The following is a 19,884-nucleotide window of genomic DNA, read 5'->3' as shown; positions in this document are numbered from 1 at the left end:
TCCCTTCAATTCTGTCAATTTTTGCTTTATGTATTTTGAGAATATGTTATAGATGTGTGAATGTTTATAATTATTGTATCTTCTTGCTGTAGAAAACCTTTTACTAATATAAAATCCATTTTTGTCTCTTGTAAACTTTTTTGATTTAAAGTCTATTTGTCTGGTATTGGTATAGCTGCTTCAGCTCTTTTTTGGTTACTATTGGCATGGAATATCTTTTTTCCTCCTTTCACTTTCAACCTGTATCTTTAGATCTAAAGTGAGTCTCTTGTAGATAGCATATAGATAAATCATGTTTTAAAAAATGCATTCTGCTAATCTCTGTCTTATGGTTGGAGAGTTTACTTCTTTTACATTTAAAGTAATTACTTATAAGAAGGGATTTTCTTTTGTCATTTTGCTATTTGTTTTCTATATGCCTTAATTTTTTTTCATTTCCCCCATTACTGCCTTCTTTTGTGTTTAATTGAGTTTTTTAAGTTAATTAATTAATTAATTAATTTTTGGCTGTTTGGGTCTTTGTTGCTGCATGAGGGCTTCCTCTAGTTGCAGTGAGTGGGGGCTACTCTTTGTTGAGGTAGGCAGGCTTCTCCTTGCAGTGGCTTCCCTTGTTACAGAGCACAGGCTCTAGGTGCACAGGCTTCATTAGTTGTGACACACAGGCTCTAGAGCACAGGCTCAGTAGTTGTGGAGCATGGGCTTAGTTGCTCTGTGGCATGTAGGATCTTTCTGGACCAGGGTTCAAACCCGTGTCCCCTGCATTGGCAGGCAGATTCTTAACCACTGTGTCACTAGGGAAGCCTTTTTAATTGATTTTTGTATGAAACATTTTATTCCTTTCTCATGTATTTATGTATATAAGTTATAGATATTATCTTTGTGGTTTCCATAGGGATTACACTTAACATTCGAAAGTTATAGCAATCCAATTTGAATTCATGCCCACTTAACTTCAATAACATATGAAGACTCTGTTCCTATACAGCTTGATTCTCCTCCCCCCACATTTCTATTATTGATGTCACGTCTTTATACATTGTGTGTTCAATAATGTAAATTAAGTTTTTTATGTATTTATTTTTTGAATCACATAGTAAATAAAAAGTGGAGTTACAAACCAAAATTACAATAATACCTGCTTTTGTAATTACCCACGTATTTACTTTTACCAGAGATCTTTATTTCTTCAAATGACCTTGAGTTACTGCCTGGTGTCCTTTCATCTTAACCTGGGCTCCTGTTAGCATTTCTTACAGGGCAGATGTAATGGTAACATACTCCTTCAGCTTTTGTTTATCTGGGAATGTCTTATTTCTTCCTCACTTTTGATGGACAGTTTTGCTTGATATAGAATTATAGGCTGACAGTTTTTTTTCTTTCAATACTTTGAATATGTCAACCTACTGCTTTCTAGTCTCCAAGCTTTCTGATGAGAAGTCAGCTGATAGTCCTATTGGAAATCTCTTGAATGTGACAAATAACTTCTTTCTTCTCTTGCAGGATTCTCTCTTTGTCCTTGGCTGTTGTCAGTTTGATTATAATATGCCTTTGTGTGGATTTCTCTGAGTTTATCCTGGAATCTGTTGAGCTTGTTAGATTTGTAGATTTATATCTTGCAAAAGATTGGGGGAGTTTTTGTACATTATTTCTTCAAATAATCTCTTTGCCCCTTTCCCTCTCTTCTCTTTTTGAGACTCTCACAATAAGTATGTTGGTCTTCTTTTTTTTCTTTTTTTTTAAACATCTTTATTGGAGTATAATTGCTTTACAATGGCATGTTAGTTTCTGCTTTATAACAAAGTAAATCAGCTATACATATACATATATCCCCAAATCTCTTCCCTCCCACCCTCCCTAGCCCACCCCTTTAGGTGGTCACAAAGCACCAAGCTGATCTCCCTGTGCTATGTGGCTGCTTCCCACTAGCTATCGATTTCACATTTAGTAGTGTACACATGTCCATGCGACTCTCACTTCATCCCAGCTTACCCTTCCCCCTCCCCATGTCCTCAAGTCCATTCTCTAGTAGGTCTGCATCTTTATTTCTGTCCTGCCCCTAGGTTCTTCATAAGCTTTTTTTTTTTTAGATTCCATATATATGGAATCTAAATACCATTTATATATGGAATATATATGGAATTCCATGTATATGGAATAAAATACCGTTAGCATACGGTATTTGTTTTTTCTCTTTCTGACTTACTTCGCTCTGTATGACAGACTCTAGGTCCATCCACCTCACTACAAATAACTCAATTTCATTTCATCTTATGGCTGAGTAATATTCCATTGTATATATGTGCCACATCTTCTTTATCCATTCATCTGTTGATGGACACTTAGGTTGCTTCCATGTCATAGCTATTGTAAATAGAGCTGCAGTGAACATTGTGGTACATGACTCTTTTTGAATTATGGTCTTCTCAGGGTATATGCCCAATAGTGGAATTGCTGGGTCATATGGTAGTTCTATTTTTAGTTTTTTAAGGAACCTCCATACTGTTCTCCATAGTGGCTGTATCAGTTTACATTCCCATATGTTGGTCTTCTTGATGGTATCCCACAGGGCTCTTAGGCCCTGTTCATTTTTCTTCTTCTTTTTTTTTGTTATTCAGACTGGATAATCTCATTTGACCTATCTTCAATTTCATTGATTCTTTCTTCTTCTTGGTTAAAAACTGCTCTTGAGCTCCTCCAGTGAAGTTTTTATCTTAGATATTGTACTGTCAACTTCAAAATTTCTATTTGGTGCTTTTTTTAGAATTTCTATCTCTTTATTGATATTCTCTATTTGATGACATATCATCCCCATACTTTCCTTTAGGTCTTCAGACATGCTTTCCTTTGGTTCTTTTAACATATTTAAAATAGCTAATTTTAAGTCTTTGTCTCATAAGGCCAAAGTTTAAAAGTCCTTAGGAACATTTTCTAAGGACTGTTTTTCCTGCTGTGTATGGGCATACTTTCTTGTTTCTTTTCATTTCTCATAATTTTCTTTCATTAGAAACATTTTAAATAATGTGACAACTCTGAAAAAAAATATTTTCTTGCTTCTTCAGGGTTTGTTGTTGTTGTCATTTGTTTGCTTAAAGACTTTTCTGGGGCTTCCCTGGTGGCACAGTGGTTGAGAGTCCACCTGCCGATGCAGGGGACACAGGTTCGTGCCCCGGTCCGGGAAGATCCCACGTGCCACGGAGCGGCTAGGCCCGTGAGCCATGGCCGATGAGCCTGCGTGTCCGGAGCCTGTGCTCCACAACGGGAGAGGCCACAACAGTGAGAGGCCCACATACCGCAAAAAAAAAAAAAAGACTTTTCTGAACTAATTCAGTAAGGTCTGTATTCTTTGCTATAGTAGCCACTGATGTCTATGTTCAGTTAGCTTATTGGTCAGCTAATGGTTAGACAGAGGTTTCCTTAAATACCTAGAATCAGTAAGTTTCCCAGTTTTTGCCAAGGGGTTCTCTGTGTGTGATGAGGCACCCCTTCAACACATCCAGGCAGTTGACGATTCTGCCATACTCTTCACATCTGCCTTGAGCAGTGCCTCAAGATTAGCTAGATGTGAGAGTTTCGGGCCTTCTCAGTTCTTTTCTGAGCATGTGTACAGCCTTAGTCGTGTGCATAGCTGTATACATGAATGTGGCCTTCTAGATTTTTGGAATATGTCAGAGCTTTTCAAAGCCCCCTATAGATATCTAATTCCTGAATTTTTCCTTTTAAACTTTCTGTTGAGCTTAATGTTTGCCTTAATTTTTTGCCCACTCCAGGCAGTTGCAATGTTAAACAATTGCCTATGATTGTTTTCAACCAGTACCCCTGGGGAAAGACTGTTTGCACTGAGTCAACTCTGAATCTGGTCAATAAAGACAGCCATGAGAGTAGCATCTTCCAGGGAATCACCAGATAGTTCAAATAATGACAGTTCTCTCAGAATGAGGCTTTAAAGGAATTTAACACTTTTATGCTTCATTAAGTGCCTGCCAGACTGCTGGTTTTCACCACAATACCAGGCTGTTGATTTTTAAGTCTACTGCAGAACTGAGGAGAGGAAAATGAGAATAAAGCAAGTTAAAATGCCATAAAGCTCACTGATTTTTTACAGAGATTTGGCTATTTTTCTTAAACAAACACTCTATTAATTGCTGCAAGATTTTGGTTACTTTCTTGAGTTCTGAAATAGTTAATTCCGACAATGTTTCCAGTGTTCACATTGGTTTCATGGAGGAGAAGATTTTCAGTGATCCTGGCTCTGCCTTCCTTCTGGATATCTGGTTTTTGACTCTTGATCAATTTATGATGTGCTGATTAAGGTCTGAAATTTCCCCTGGAGACCCCTAGGGTTAGTTTCTTTACTGATGGTTTACAACTGGATTTATGTGTCTGACTAACCTGGCTTGATTATTTAAAGAGCCTCCCTAAGAGTTTCTCCTTTGAGCTTTCTGTAAACAAGATTCCTTTCACAGACCTTGATGGTTCAAGCTGGTGACATAGCATGGCTCACTCATGCAAATAAGGGCCTTTGGGGAGCTCGCACTTGGGATGTCTCTCTAACTTCCAATGCTTGCCTGTATTCTCTTTCTCTTGCTGCACCGTACTATTTTCCTTTAAATAAAAGCTTAAATGAAAATACTCTGTGAAAGCTGGTGAATCCTTTCAAATAACCAAACTGGGGAAATCTTTGCAGTGGTATGTACATAAACAATATAATAGCATGCAGCTGCAGAAAAGAATGTGAAAGATATCTATGGACTGATATGGAAAGACATCCAGGATATATTGTTAAATGAAAATGCAAGGCGCAGAATTGCATATTTAGTATACTATTTTTTTAAGTAGGAAAGAGACACATTATATACACAAAGGTATATAATTGTATTTGCTTGATTTGCATAAGGAAATACTGAAAGAATACAAAAAACTATGAAAATTATTAACTTTGGAAGTAGTGGAAGCAAGATATAATTTTTCATATTGTTTCAGTTTTTGAAACTTATGAATATGTTACCCATTCAAAAAAATTAAAATTTCAAAGTAAATGAAGAAAAAAGGAAAATAAAAATTAGGTCATGTGGCCCAAGGGCGATAATAAAGTGTTACAGAGGTTTATAATAAATACCAAGAAAATAAAAGATGGAAAAATAATAGACATGCCAAAGAATAAGCATAAATAACAAAAGTAAATAGCGACACAAGATACCAAGGAGAAGTTTCCCTTGGGTAGCATATAAAAGGCTTGGATTATTGTTTAGCTTAGGATTTCTGAAAGGCAGCACTGATGACATTTTGGGTGGGGTACTTCTTTGTTGGAGGAGGCTGTCCTGTGCATTGTAGGACATCTAGCAATACCCTGGCCTCCACTCACTAGGTACCAGTAGCACCACCCCTGCAACATTGTGACAACAAAATATGTCTCTAAACATTGCCAAATATCCAGAGAAGGGGGCACCAAAAGTGATTCTCCCCCGTTGAGCATCACTGCTTTAGCTGATCTGAAGAGTGAGTAGATTTTCTGAGCAGCTCATTAAAACTTTTTTTCTTTTTAATTTTCTAGAGACGTTTTCCCGGCAACTGATCTGTGTCCCAGAACTACTCTTTTACTGAGATGTCAAATATTTCATATAAGAGTATTTTCTAGCTGTTTAAAAATTATTAACATAAGCATGACTCAACCAGTATGTTATTCTGCAACTTCTTTTGAGTGACATTAATGATTTATCAGAAATATTTTCCCTTTAATAAGTTATTTAAATTGTTCAACCATTTGATGTGGTTTTATTACTTTGAAACTTTTTGTGTGGTAGCCAATCTCTATTTCTTTAATGATATTGGAGAAATGGAATTAAATAATCAAACCCACGTATACACTTTTCAGTAGAGTTTTTAATTTAAAATTGAGGGGAGGGACACCTCTAGTAGTTTTGTTACCGAGTCCTTTTCTTTTCCTTCCTTTTCTTTCCATTTCCTTTCTTCTCTTTCCTTTGTTTTTTAACCTTTCCTTGGAAGTCTGGAATCCATCAAAATCCTTCAAGAAATTGTCCAGGGAGTGGTAAGGCCAATAATTAATTAGCTCCATATCTGTGGCAATCCCCATCTGGCAATGACCTACACCCAGAGGGCCCTGCTAGCTCAGTAGCTCACAATTCTGACAGTCTGACTGGTGGTAGGTCTCCCTCAGCTCTACCCAGAATCTTCTGAGAGTGATGCATGTGGTCATAATTATTTTAAAATATGATTGTTCCATTTCTGAAGAAAGCAAACCAAACCTGTAATCAAAAGACTGGTCCACAGATTATAGCACAACCATCTGCATGAGCCTGATGTTAAGTCTCCTTTCTCCTCCCTGTCTTGTTCCAGAAGCCTTTTTGTTAATGTGATTAATTTCAGTTCGAAGGACTGGGAAGATCACATTTCCCAGGAGAATCACTTTCGTTTACCCTGTCTCTGACCTCAGGTGGAAGGGTTTCCTCATTGGAATGGAGATAACAGTTCCAAGCAGAAAAGCGAAGACCATTTTATGGCTGCGACGGAAAAATTCTCTTCATTCTGAAAAAAACTGAAGGAGTCTAAAGACGGGATACCCTCAAGTAAATCATCGGCCAGCAGCAGGATCTTTAATCACCTCTCCCCCCTCTTCCCCAGCACCTCCTGAGTATTTGCAACGCCATTCTCAATTCACGCGAGTGCATGCTTGCAGACTGGGAACTCGGCTCACAGGACGCGGAACTCTCCCAGAAGTATCCGATAAATAGCAAACAGATGCCGAGGATGCCAAAGACCTCGCCGACTAGGGCACCGCCTGGGAGATGAATTCCAGCCGGCGGTTTCCTAGTGGAAAAGGCTGGCCACCGGACTGTATTATTCTCTATGCTTGAAACCAGTAGGTTTCGAAAGCAGGGCGTCCTCTTTCCCCGGGCAGGGGTGCGGAGAGCCAGACACTGCCCCGGGACTGGAAACCCCATCCCCGGCAGTTGCGGATTTAAGAGACGGCTTCCCGCCGTGCCCCTTCCCAAGGTAAAGTGGCCCTCCACTCTCCTTCACCTGGAGACGCAGACGCCACGCTCTCCGGTTTTTTATCGTCCCGTCTTCCAGCTCCACTTCCCAAGCTCAGAAAAGGCTCCGGGACACCCCTGACCCTGTTGCCAGCCTCGCACTTGTTGCCTGGGCCGCGTGAGGCCCGAGCTTATGCAGGAGGCGAATTTAGGGCCAAAAATTTGGCTCCGGAAGTTAGTTCAGACAGCGCGGCTGTCCCTAGCAGGTTCATTTCAAAGCATGTGCCCCAAAGTCCCGGTTCGTAAGCCCTCACCCCAGCCCCTAGCGCACGAATCCCTAGGTAGTGGCCGGCAAGTGTGCAGCCCGCAGTTCATCGCTACAGTCAACGGGTTGAGGGTGCTCTGTACCTGTCTCTTTTCCGACAACACCCGAAACCGCACCGGGTCACGCCCAACAAATCCCGTGAATCGAAATACCCCCCGGTCGGAGGTGCCCAAATTCGAGTTTGGTCCGAGCGTCCCCTCCCTGCGCCTACTCTGGAAGCTCCTCTGCGAGGTCTTTCCCTTCAGACCCAAAGGGGCGCGCGCTCAGTTGCGCCAGGTCCGCCTCTTCCCCAGGCCCTGGCAGGGGCGGGGGTGGGTAGGCAGGGACCTGGATCTGATTAGCTGGGAGGGGAAGCCGAGGTCCCAACAGCTCTCTCCTGTCTCCCAGGCTCCTCGAGGAGGAGGGAGGGACGGTACAAGAGAGGAGGGGCGGGGGTCCCATCACTGAGCACCCAGGCCGGGGGTCTGAGCCGCCGCCGCCGCCGCCGCCGGGCTCTCACCTCACCCCCAGCCCCGGACTGCGGCCATGGGACCCCCTTCCAGCTCCGGCTTCTACGTGAGCCGCGTGGTAGCCCTGCTGCTGGCCGGGCTGGCTGCCGTGCTCCTGCTGGCGCTGGCCGTACTCGCCGCCCTGTACGGCCACTGCGCGCGCGTCCCGCCGTCGGAGCTTCGCGACCGCGGGGGCCCGCACGCCGCGCCCTCCCCGCCAGGCAGGCAGGAGCAGACGCGGACCGCGAAGCCCGGTCCCACTCTGGAGACGGAGGTGGCGCCCACCCCGCGCAACTGGCGACCCCCGGGGCCCTGGGACCAGCTGCGCCTGCCGCCCTGGCTCGTACCGCTGCACTATGAGCTGGAGCTGTGGCCCCGTCTGAGGCCAGAAGAGCTCTCGGCGCCGGCGTTGCGCTTCACTGGCCGCGTGAACATCACCGTGCGCTGCCTCGCGGCCACGGCGCGGCTGCTGCTTCACAGCCTCTTCCTGGACTGTGAAAGCGCCGAGGTGCGGGGACCACTGTCCCCGGACGCCGGAGACGCCACCGTGGGCCGCGTGCCGGTGGACGAGGTGTGGTTTGCGTTGGACATGCAGTACATGGTGCTAGAGCTCGGCGAAGCCCTGCAGCCCGGGAGCCGCTATGAGCTGCAGCTCAGCTTCTCTGGCCCGGTGTACCAGGACACCAGGGAGGGACTCTTCCTCAATCTCTACACGGACCAGGGTGAGCGCAGGTAAGGGCAGGCCGGCCCTGGCCTCCTCGGCCCCCGCCCCGCATTCCCCGCGCGCAGGCTGCGGGTTCAGGTGCTTAGGTGCGCGTCTCCTGCCCTTCGCAAAGAAACCCACCCCATCCTTCGCAACGTTTTCTTCTAGAGTCAGAGGGTGAGCGCCTCCTTCCTCCCTTTCCCTCTTCCTTTGGCCAGGTTTCAGCCCCATCCCTGCCCATCCAGTTCGTTTCTATCGTTGCCCCTTTTAAGATCGCTGCTACCCCAAAAGTTTATTGTCCTCTACAGAGAACCCCTTTGTCCTCTAACCCAGAATTTACTCAGGGCAACGAGCAAACCCCTCGCTACTCAAAGTTTGGTCAAAAACTTCGAGTTGCTGGTCTGCGGTCCCAACGTAACATCTGGGAGGTTGTTAGAAATGCAGACTCTTAAGCCCCACCCTCGACCAAGGGGATCCGGATATGTGTTTACCGGAGCTCCTCGGGTGATTCACCCGCGTTAGGGTTGGATAAGCACGGGCTAGAGCACCGTTGCCGCTCTGCGGTTCCTCCCTCTGCGCTTTTCCTGCTCTCTTTTGCCTGGGCGCTCCGTAACTGCTGCTCTTGCAACAAATAGACCCACGTCGCGGCTGTTCGTTTCCATAGTTTTTTTCTTTTTGCTAAGGTTCTCCAAAACTTCAGAATCCCCTTTCATTCCTGCCCTACCCCCCACTGCCCAGGCCCCGCGTGTCGTTTTGCGGTTGAGCAGCGGCATCCCCTCCCCTCCCCGCTCTTTGACCGGCTATGTGCCAGAGTTTCGGGATTCAAAAAAAAAAAAAAGTAAAAGCGGTGACAAGGGACCTCCCCTCTGAGTCTGCAGGCTCACATAGTGTACATGTGTTCTCTTTACGCTCGTTTGCGATAGTGTCTCCCACACGGAATGTTTCCAGCCCAAGAATTGCCTCTTTCCACGCTCTGGGACCACATTACTGACCCCCGGCGAGCGCCAGGGAAATGGTCTTTTTTCAAACTGGTGAGCTCCTGCTTCGCTCATGCAGTGGTGGAGCCTTTGCGGTTTACACAACTGCATGTACTTTGCCCTTTATTATTAGAGAAAATGTTCTCAGATGTTCTCTGAGGGAAAGAAACCCACTAAATTACCCCCTAAATCTTCTCCTGCACTATTTTCAAAACTTCAGGGGTTTAAAATAAGTTTAATAAACTGGCCTAAGTGAAAGCGTAATCTGTAACTTTTGTTTTTAAGGACAGTATGCTTGATTTTTCTCTCAAAAATGCATCAATACCTGAGAAACAGTTTTGAAAAGTTTCTCATGAGGATAATGTGTTATGGACTTATGGGCTCTGGAAACCTTTTGAAATAACTGTGTATTGTTAAGGTGCAGGATTTTTCAGAGGGGGAGAAAGGATGCTTTTTTGCACACCTACCTGACAGTGTTTTCTGCTGTCAGTTAGCAAATCTTCATCTCTTCACCATCTCTTCCTTCTTCCTGTCTTAATGGGGCTGTGGCCTGGACAAACTGCCCTAGCAAACACGGGAAAGGAAAGTCCCGTTCCATTTTTCTATTGTGCTGCCAACTCTAGTAGTAACTAGAAACCATATTTTGAGAGCTTTCAAATTCAAATAAGCAAAAAATTTAATAAAGTCCTACAGATGTTCATAGACCTAGGTGGAGCTCCAGAACTGTGGCATCTTGAGAGGAGCTGTCGCCTGGAAGTTGTTCTTCTGAGTCTCTGCTTCTGAAACCAGGAAGAAGAGAAACCTGCAGCTGAGCTTGAAGCCAAGGTCACAAAGAACCTGAACAAAATGATGACTTGTGATGAGGCAGATTTTGGAAGCCCAAAATTGAGCTGTGTGACTTGAGTCTCTTCACCTCTCTGAGTTTGTTGCCTCATTCATGGAATAGACATGATAACTGTCAACCTTTAGAATGTTGTGAGAATTAAGTGGGAAAGAGGACACCGTGACTGGCATATAATCTGTGCAGTGATGGCTACTATCATTAGCTTGGGGTAAAATTATCCTGTTATCTAAACACGGAAGCTGCCGCGTTCCTGGTAGATACGATTCTAAGAAGATTTCTATATGCAGAGAAATTGCCCACCGTTTTCACATTTTTCTTGGGGTGTCTGTAATTCCAGCTGCAGTGGTTGGAACATGTTTACTTCTGTTCTTTGATGGTCTCTAATCACAGTCCAGACAGGCTAATGTTTTTAAATAATTTTACTCAACTCTAACGGAAGAGAGAAAGAAGGTCAATCCAGAAAATACAAAGAGCATCACTATTTGACACTTCTAAGGTTTAGGTTACGATTTGCTAGCTTCAGAGGTTGCTGGGGATGCTTTCTACCTGTGCCCAGCCTTTCTCTGCCTGACAGGTGACTTCACATTTCTGCCCTATAGGAGCCATCTACTGGATACCTTGGACATGTGCATCTTCCATGTGTGAAAAGTTGAGAGCAAGATCCAAACGTTAACGTCCCTTTAAGCAGTATTTCCCAAACTTCATTCGCTGGCATATGACTATTTTCAGATTTTGCCATATTCAATATCTCTGGCCATATTATTTGCTAAAAAAAGTTACTTGATTTAAACAAAAATGTTAAGTAGATTTACTGAAAAGCAACTCTATACCATTATTATAGATGGAAAACCATTTGAAATTTATAGAAAGGAATGGCACAGACTAATACAATGAAAACAAAACATTGTTAATAAGTTCTAGCTATCATTATTGTCTGCTGAAGGCTTTGGATCTGAAGGCTGCTCTCTCTTTCTTAAAAAAGGGAAATTAGAATTAGATGTTCAAGATAAATAACACCAAAGCAATGCTTTCTCTTGACCTAATCAGAATGATTCATAAAACTGAAAGGACTGACTTTATCATGTGTGAGTCTAATCTATGTAATAATCTGTCTGAGGACTACCAAAAATCCTTCTCCGTTTATACTTTGGAAAATCCTGCATTAGAGTAGTGGTTCACACTTTAATGTGCATCAGAAACACCAAAGGAGCTTATTAAACATGTAGATTCCAGGGGCACACCCTCAGAAATTCCAGATCAGTACACCGATATTCATAGCAACACTATTCACAATAGCTACAAGGTGGAAGCAACCCAAATGTCCACTGATGGATGAAGGGAAGACACAAAATGTGGTCTATACATACAATGGAATATTATTCAGCCTTAAAAAGGAAGGAAATTCTGACATATGCTACTACACAGTTGAATCTCGGGGACATTATATAAGGGACCTAAAGTAGTCAAATTTCTAGAGACATAAAGTAGAATTGTGGTTGCTAGGGGCTGGGGGAGTGAGGAGTTTTTTTGGCTGTATTGGGTCTTTATTGCTGTGTGCGGGCTTTAGTTGCGGCGAGCGGGGGCAACTCTTTGTTGCAGTGCGTGGGCTTCTCATTGCGCTGGCTTCTCTTGTTGTGGAACATGGGCTCTAGGCGCACAGGCTTCAGTAGTTGTGGCACATGGGCTCAGTAGTTGTGGCTTGCAGGCTCTAGAGTGCAGGCTCAGTAGTTGTGGCACACGGACTTAGTTGCTCCGTGGCATGCGGGATCCTCCCGGACCAGGGATCGAACCCATATCCCCCACATCGGCAGGTGGATTCTCAACCACTGCGCCACCAGGGAAGTCCCAAGTGGGGAGTTTTTGTTTAATGAGTACAGAGTTTTAGTTTTGCAAGATAAAAAGAGTTCTGGAGACTGGTTGTACAACAATGTGAATGTACTTAACACCACTCAACGTTACTTAAAAATGGTTAAGATGATGAATTTTATGTTTTGTGTATTGGGTTGGTCAAAATTTTTGTTCAGGTTTTTCCATAAGATGTTACGGAAAAACCCAAAGGAACTCTTTGGCCAACCCAATATTTTCCACAATTTAAAAAAATTTTAAAGCAAAAACTTTCTAGAGCAGTGAGTTTTGAGTGGGGTTTGGAAACTTACATATTTTAACAATTGCTGCGATAAACATCTTTTCATGCTTATTTGCCATCTGTATATCACTTCAATGAAATGTCTCTTCATGTCTTTTGTCCATTTTCTAATTGAATTGTTTTTTTATTTTATATTTATTTATTTATTTATTTGGCTGCATTGGGTTTTCATTGCTGTGAGCAGGCTTTCTCTAGTTGCGGCGAGTGGGGGCTACTCTTCGTTGCGGTGCTCAGGCTTCTCATTGCGGTGGCTTCTCTTTGCAGAGCGTGGGCTCTAGGTGTGCAGGCTTCAGTAGCTGTGGCATGTGGGCTTCAGTAGTTGTGGCTTGCGGGCTCTAGAGCGCAGGCTCAGTAGTTGTGGCACACGGGCTTAGTTGCTCTGTGGCGTGTGGGATCTTCCCAGACCAGGGCTCAAACCTGTGTCCCCTGCATTGGCAGGCGGATTCTTAACCACTGTGCCACCAGGGAAGCCCACTGAATTGTTTTTTTACTGTTGAGTCCTGGGATTTTTTTAGTATAATCTACATCTGAGTCCATTGTGAAATATATACAAATATCATTCTGCCAGTCTGTAACTTGTCTTTTAATCTTCTTAATAAGGTTTTCAGAGAGCAAAAGTTTTAATATTAAAGAAGTCCAATTTATCGGTATTTTTTATAGAACATACCTTTGGTGTAATGTCTAAGAATTCTTTTTTTAAAGACTTTGTTGGTTTTTTTTTTGGAGACGTTTTAGGTTTACAACAAAATTTAGGGGGAAGTAGAGAGATTCCTCATATATCCCCTGCCTCCACACATGCATAGCCTCCCCCATTATCAATATCACTCACTAGAATGGCACTTTTTTTTTTTTTAACTGAGGATGAATCTGTATCGGCACATCATAATCACCCCAAATTCATAGTTTACCTTAGGGTTTACTTTTGGTGGTGTACGTTCTGTCTGTTTGGACAAATATATACTGACTTATAGCCATCATTATAATACCATACAGAGTATTTTCACTGCTCTAAAAATCCTCTGCTATCTGCCTATTCATCTTCCCACCTACCCATTCTGCCCAGCAACCACTGATCTTTTTATTGTCTGCATAGTTTTGCCTTTTCCATATGTCGTATAGTTGGAATCAGACAGTATATCACCTTTTCAGTGTGGCTTCTTTCACTTAGCAATATGCATTTAAGGTTCCTCCATGTCTTTTCATGTTGCAATAGCTCATTTCTTTTTAGTGCTGAATAATATTCTATTGTCTGGATGTACCACAGTTTATTTATCTAGTCACCTACAGAAGGACATCTTGTCTGCTTCCAAGTTTTGGCAATTATGAAAAAAGCTGTTATAAACTCTGTGCACAGGTTTTTGTGTAGACATACATTTTCAACTACTTTAGGTAAATACCAAGAAACATAATTGCTGGATCATATGGTAAGCTTATGTTTAGTTTTGTAAGATACTGCCAGACTGTCTTCCAGAGTGGATATACCATTTTGTATTCCCACCAGGAATGAATGAGGGTTCCTTTTGCTCCATATTCTTGTCAGCATTTGATGTTGTCAGTGTTCTGGATTTTGGCCTATATTCTAATAAGTATCTCATTGTTTTAATTTTCATTTCCCTGATGACATACGATGTGAAGCATCCTTTCATATGCTTTTCTGTATAATTTCTTTGGTGAGGTATCTCTTGAGGTCTTTGGCCCCTTTTTTAATTGAGTTGTTTGTTTTCTTTTTTTAAAATTTATTTTATTCAAGTCTAGTTGATTTACAATGTTGTTAATTTCTGCTGTACAGCAAAGTGATTCAGTTAACATACATAGAATGGAGTTGTTTGTTTTCTTTTTTTTAAAGATTTATTATTTATTTATTTAATTTATTTTTGGCTGCATCGGGTCTTAGTTACAGCATGCGGGCTCTTTGTTGTGGTGCGTGGGCTTCTCTCTAGTTGTGGCATGAGGGTTTTCTCTTCTCTAGTTGTGGCGCACAGGCTCCAGAGTGAATGGGCTCTGTAGTTGGTGGCACACAGGCTCTAGCTGAGGCACGCAAGCTCAGTAGTTGTGGCATGCAGGCTTAGTTGCCCCTCAGCATGTGAGATCTTAGTTCCCTGACCAGGGATCGAACCCACGTCCCCTGCATTGTCAGGCGGATTCTTTACCACCGGACCACCAGGGAAGTCCGTGTTTGTTTTCTTATTGTTGAACTTTAAGAGTTCTTTGTATATTTTGGATAACAGTCCCTTATCAGATGTGTCTTTTGCAAATATATTCTGCCAGTCTATGGCTTGTCCTCTTATCCTCTTTATATTGTCTTTGACAGAGCAGAATTTTTAAATTTTAGTGAAATCCAGCTTATCAATTATTTCTTTTATTGATCATGTCTTTGGTGTATTATCTTAAAATACATCACCATACCCAAGATCATTTAGGTTTTCTCCTATGTTATCTTCTAGGAGTTTTATAATTTTACATTTTACATTTAGATCTATGATCCATTATGAGTTAATTTTTATGAAGGGTGTAAGGTCTGGGTCTAGATTCAGTTTTTTTGCATGTGGGTGTCCAGTAAGAGATTTTCTTTGCTCCATGATATTGCCTTTGCTTCTTTGTCAAAGATTAGTTGACTATATTTTTATGGGTCTATTTCTTGTCTCTCTATTTTGTTCCCTTGATCTGTCTATTCTTTTGCCAATACCACACTGTCTTGATTATTTTAGCTTTATAGTAAGTCTTGAAGTCAGGTAGTGTAAATCTTCCAGCTTTGTTCTTCTCCTTTGATACTGTGTTAGGTATTCTGGGTTTTTTTTGCCTCTCACCATAAACCTTAGAATCAGTTTGTCCAAATCCATAAACTTAACTTGCTAGGATTTTAATTGGGATTGCACTGAATCAATGGATCAAGTTGGGAAGAAGTGATACGCTGATAATATTTAGTCTTCAGATCCATGAATATAGAATAACTCTCCATTTATTTAGTTCTTTTTTAAATTTCATTCATCAGAGTTTTCTATTTTTCCTTATCTAAACCTTGTACATATTTTGTTAGATTTATACCTAAGTATTTCATTTTTAGGGACACTAATGTAAATGGCATTATGTTTTTAATTTCAAATCCATTTGTTCACTGTTGGTATATACGAAATAAATTGACTTTTGTATATTAACCTTGTATCCTGCAAATTTGCTATAATTGCTTATTAGTTCCAGGAGGTTTTTGTCAATTCTTTTGGATTTTGTAGAAAACACAGATGATCATCTTATCTGTGAATAAGAGTGTTTTAGTTCTTCCTTCCCAATGAATATATCTTTTATTTCCTTTTCTTGACTTACTGCATTTGGAAGGACTTCCAGTACAATGTTGAAAAGGAGTGGCAAGAGGGGACATCCTGGCCTTGTCCCTGATCTTAGAGGAAAGCTTCAAATTCTCACCATTTAGTATGATGTTAGCTGTAGATTTTCTTGTAGATGGCCTTTATTAAGATTAGGCAGTGCCCCTCTATTCTTACTTTACTGAGAATTTTAATTGTAAATGGGTGCTGGATCTTGGCAAATGCTTTCTTTGCATCTATTAATGGGTGATCATGTGATTTTTCTTATCTAGTCTGTTGATGTGATGGATAACATTAATTGATTTTTGAATGTTGAACTAGTCTTGCATACCTGGGATAAATTCCACTTGGTCGGGATATGTAATTCTTTTTATGCGTTGTTGGATTTGATTTGCTAGTATTTTGTTGAGGATTTTTGCGTCTCTGTTCAGGAGAGCTATTGGCCTGTAGTTTTCTTTTCTTATAATGTTTTGTTCTGGTTTTGGTGTTAAGGTAATGCTGGCCTCATAGAATGAGTTAGGAAGTATTCCCTTTGCTTCTATCCTGTGAAAGCGATTGTAGAGAATTGGTATTCCTTAAATGTTTGGTAGAATTTACCAGTGAACCCATCTGGGCCTGGTGATTTCTGTTTTGAAAGGTTATTAGTTATTGATTCAATTTCTTTAATAGATATAGGCTTTTTCAGATTGTTCCTTCTTGTGTGAGTTCTGGCAGATTGTATCTTATGAGGATTGGTCCTTTTCATTTAGAGTATCAAATTTGTGGGCATAAATTAGTTCATAGTATTCCTTATTATCTTTTGAATGTCAATGGTATCTGTAGTGATGTCCCCTCTTTCATTTCTGATATTGGTATTGATATAATGGATTAATATATACCATATCTGTTACTGTTTTCTATTTTTTTGCCCTTGCTCTTTTTCCCATTTTTGTCTTCTACTCTTTTTTTGCCTTTCTTTACTATGTTGAATTTTCCAGTCCATGAACACAGAATATCTGTTCATTTATTTAAATCTTTGATCTATTTCACCAGCATTTTATCATTTTTAACATACAAATCCTATACCTGTTTTATTAGATTTATGCCTAAGTATTTAATTTTATTTGAGCAATTGTAAATGGTATTGTATTTTTAATTTTGGTTTTTATGTATCTGTTTCTACTACAAAGAAATAGTGAGTTTTGTGTGCTTATCTTGTGTCCTAGGACTTGGTGATCTCACTTGCAAGATCTAGGAGTTTTTGTTTTGTTTTTATAGATTCCTTGGGATTTTCTATGTAGATCATCATGTTATCTGCATACAGAGACAGTTTTATTTCTACTATTCCAATCCATATGCCATTTCTTTTCTTACCTTACTTTGCTGGCTGAAATTTCCAGCACTATGTTGACTAAGAGTGGTAAGTGTGGACATTCTTTTTCCCTAATGTTAGGGAGAAAGTTTTTAGCCTTTCACTGTTCAGTATGATTTTAGGTGGAGGTTTTTTTGTGTATGTTCCTTATCAAGTTGAGGAAGTTGCCCTCTATTCACAGTATTTCTGAGTTGCTTTTTTTTTTTTTTTTTAATCACACATGGGTGTTGGCTCTTGTCAAACACTGACATTACCTGTTACTGGATAGAACATAATGGAAAATGGAGGATACAACAAAATTACCAAAAGAGTGCCTGAGGAAGATCTCAGAGCAAGACCCTTGTTCTTCCCTTTATGGTTAGCATGGTCTGCAACCAGTGTGGCTTCTAATTCATAGAGTAGAAATGGCTTAGGCCAATGGGCCCTGGATTGTGCATGTTTTCCTTGTGATCTATTTGAGGTCAAAGGGGATCTAGAATTTTGCACATGGGATAAGAACATTGACTAGGGAGCTAAAGAGGGGCCACCATGCCAGGGATCGAAGTAAATGTGTTGCAGTGAATGCTGTGGAGTGGTTGTGCAAGGTATGGTCCAGAGGGAGTTGCAGCCAGACTCAGAGGACTGGCCATGTGAGCAAGAGCCCAGATGAGTGCCATGTTATCAGTGGAAACTACTGAGCCTTGACTGCTGTGAAGGAATGGTTTACAAGTCATACCAATCAAGAGAATGCAGTCACATCAATATGGCAAATCCAAGAAGTCCTCTCCTGTCAAGAGGTCTCCTCCTTCTCTGCCCTTCCCCAGTCTGGCATCTGGGTGTAGGAGAAAGCTTCTTAGTTCTCATGCCCTTAGGAAATAAAAGAGCCCTGAAAGGGAATTTGGATTTTAAATGACTATCCCCCCAAACAAGACTGTTTTAAAATCAGTAACGATGAGTAACCTGTAATTGGCAAGCTTGCGTCCTTTTCCTCTACCATCAGTGAGAATATGGGTTCCAGAGTATGAAGCTATAGGACAGATTGCTTTACACATCTGAGTTCTGGTAAGTAAATTTTGACAATTAATTCTCCTCATGTAAAATAAATGTTTCCTCCAACACTAATGACTAGAGCTTATAACATTCCAATTCATCCAAGCTTTCCAAACAATTATTACTAAGGACTCCATAAACCAGTGTACTCCAAAACTATATTTTGTACCAGTTGCTTCTGACCTTTGGAAACCATTGCAGAGAATACTTATGCTAAAGGCCAGTTTCTCAGCTCATCAAGGTCTGATTAGTCACCTGATAAAAGAGGTACTAGGAAAACTGAAATAAAAAACATCTTGTGTTCTTTCCTTTCCTGATAAGTACAAGCCACTCAGATGGCCCTAGACTGTACAGAATGGCTAATAGGTTGTCTTTGGCCATTTTAAAGATGTAAGGAGGCCTTTTCTGAAATATCTTCCTGAGGGTAAAATTGGTTACAGCAATACTGAGAATATTAGGGGACCATGTTCCACTAGTACATCTTGCAAGATGAACTTGGCCTTCCCTGAGACCCTTGTTCATAATCACTAACCCCAATTAATAAATACACACCTTTGGGGTCTCTTTCATTAGGGTGGTATTATACCATTACTAGCTATGAGAATTTTTAAATATGCACCTCTTCATTTACTGTGTGCAAGATTTATGTACGGTATAAGATGGATGTGAGAAGTATGGGATCTAACTCCATGAAAAACAACTTAAAAACATGACAGTAATATCACTGTTTGCAGATGACATGATACTATACATAGAGAATCCTAAAGATGCTACCAGAAAACTACTAGAGCTAATCAATAAATTTGATAAAGTAGCAGGATACAAAATTAACGCACAGAAATCTCTTGCATTCCTATACACTAACAACGAAAAATCTGAAAGAGAAATTAAAGAAACACTCCCATTTACCATTGCAACAAAAAGAATAAAATACCTAGGAATAAACCTACCTAAGGAAACAAAAGACCTGTATGTAGAAAACTATAAGACACTGATGAAAGAAATTAAAGACAATACAAACAGATGGAGAGATATACCGTGTTCTTGGATTGGAAGAATCAACATTGTGAAAACGGCTATACTACCTAAAGCAATCTACAGATCCAAAGCAATCCCTATCAAACTAGCAATGGCATTTTTCACAGAACTAGAGCAAAAAATTTCACAATTTGTATGGAAACACAACAGACCCCAAATAGCCAAAGCAATCTTGAGAAAGAAAAATGGAGCTGAAGGAATCAGACTCCCTGACTTCAGACTATACTACAAAGCTACAGTCATCAAGACAGTATGGTAGTGGCACAAAAACAGAAATATAGATCAACAGAACAGGATACAAAGCCCAGAGATAAATCCACGTATATATGGTCACCTGATCTTTGATAAAGGAGGCAAGAATATACAATGGAGAAAAGACAGTCTCTTCAATAAGTGGTGCTGGAAAAACTGGACAGCTACATGTAAAAGAATGAAATTAGAAAACTTCCTAAAACCACACACAAAAATAAACTCAAAATGGATTAAACACCTAAATGTAAGGCCAGACACTATCAAACTCTTAGAGGAAAACATAGGCAGAACACTCTATGACATAAATCACAGCAAGATCCTTTTTGACCCACCTCCTAGATAAATGGAAATAAAAACAAAAATAAACAAATGGGACCTAATGAAACTTAAAAGTTTTTTGCACAGCAAAGGAAACCACAAGC

At 41.0% G+C, this 19,884-nt stretch overlaps 1 protein-coding gene across 1 annotated transcript in view; it reads left to right on the top strand.

Annotated features, from left to right (window-relative positions):
- Positions 1-7,839: 7,839 nt before the first annotated feature.
- The window catches only part of LVRN (laeverin), a gene marked incomplete at both ends in the record, with an annotated part of 76,272 nt that continues 64,227 nt past the window's right edge, over positions 7,840-19,884 (top strand). The window contains one exon of the mRNA XM_079703185.1: positions 7,840-8,534. Coding sequence (XP_079559311.1) covers positions 7,840-8,534 — 695 coding nt within the window. The remainder of the gene's footprint in view (positions 8,535-19,884) is intronic.

Source organism: Hyperoodon ampullatus (assembly GCF_949752795.1).
Source record: "Hyperoodon ampullatus genome assembly, chromosome: 4".
Lineage (NCBI taxonomy): Eukaryota > Metazoa > Chordata > Mammalia > Artiodactyla > Ziphiidae > Hyperoodon > Hyperoodon ampullatus.
Note: the sequence above shows the minus strand (reverse complement) of the source record. Positions and strands in the feature narration are given on the sequence as shown.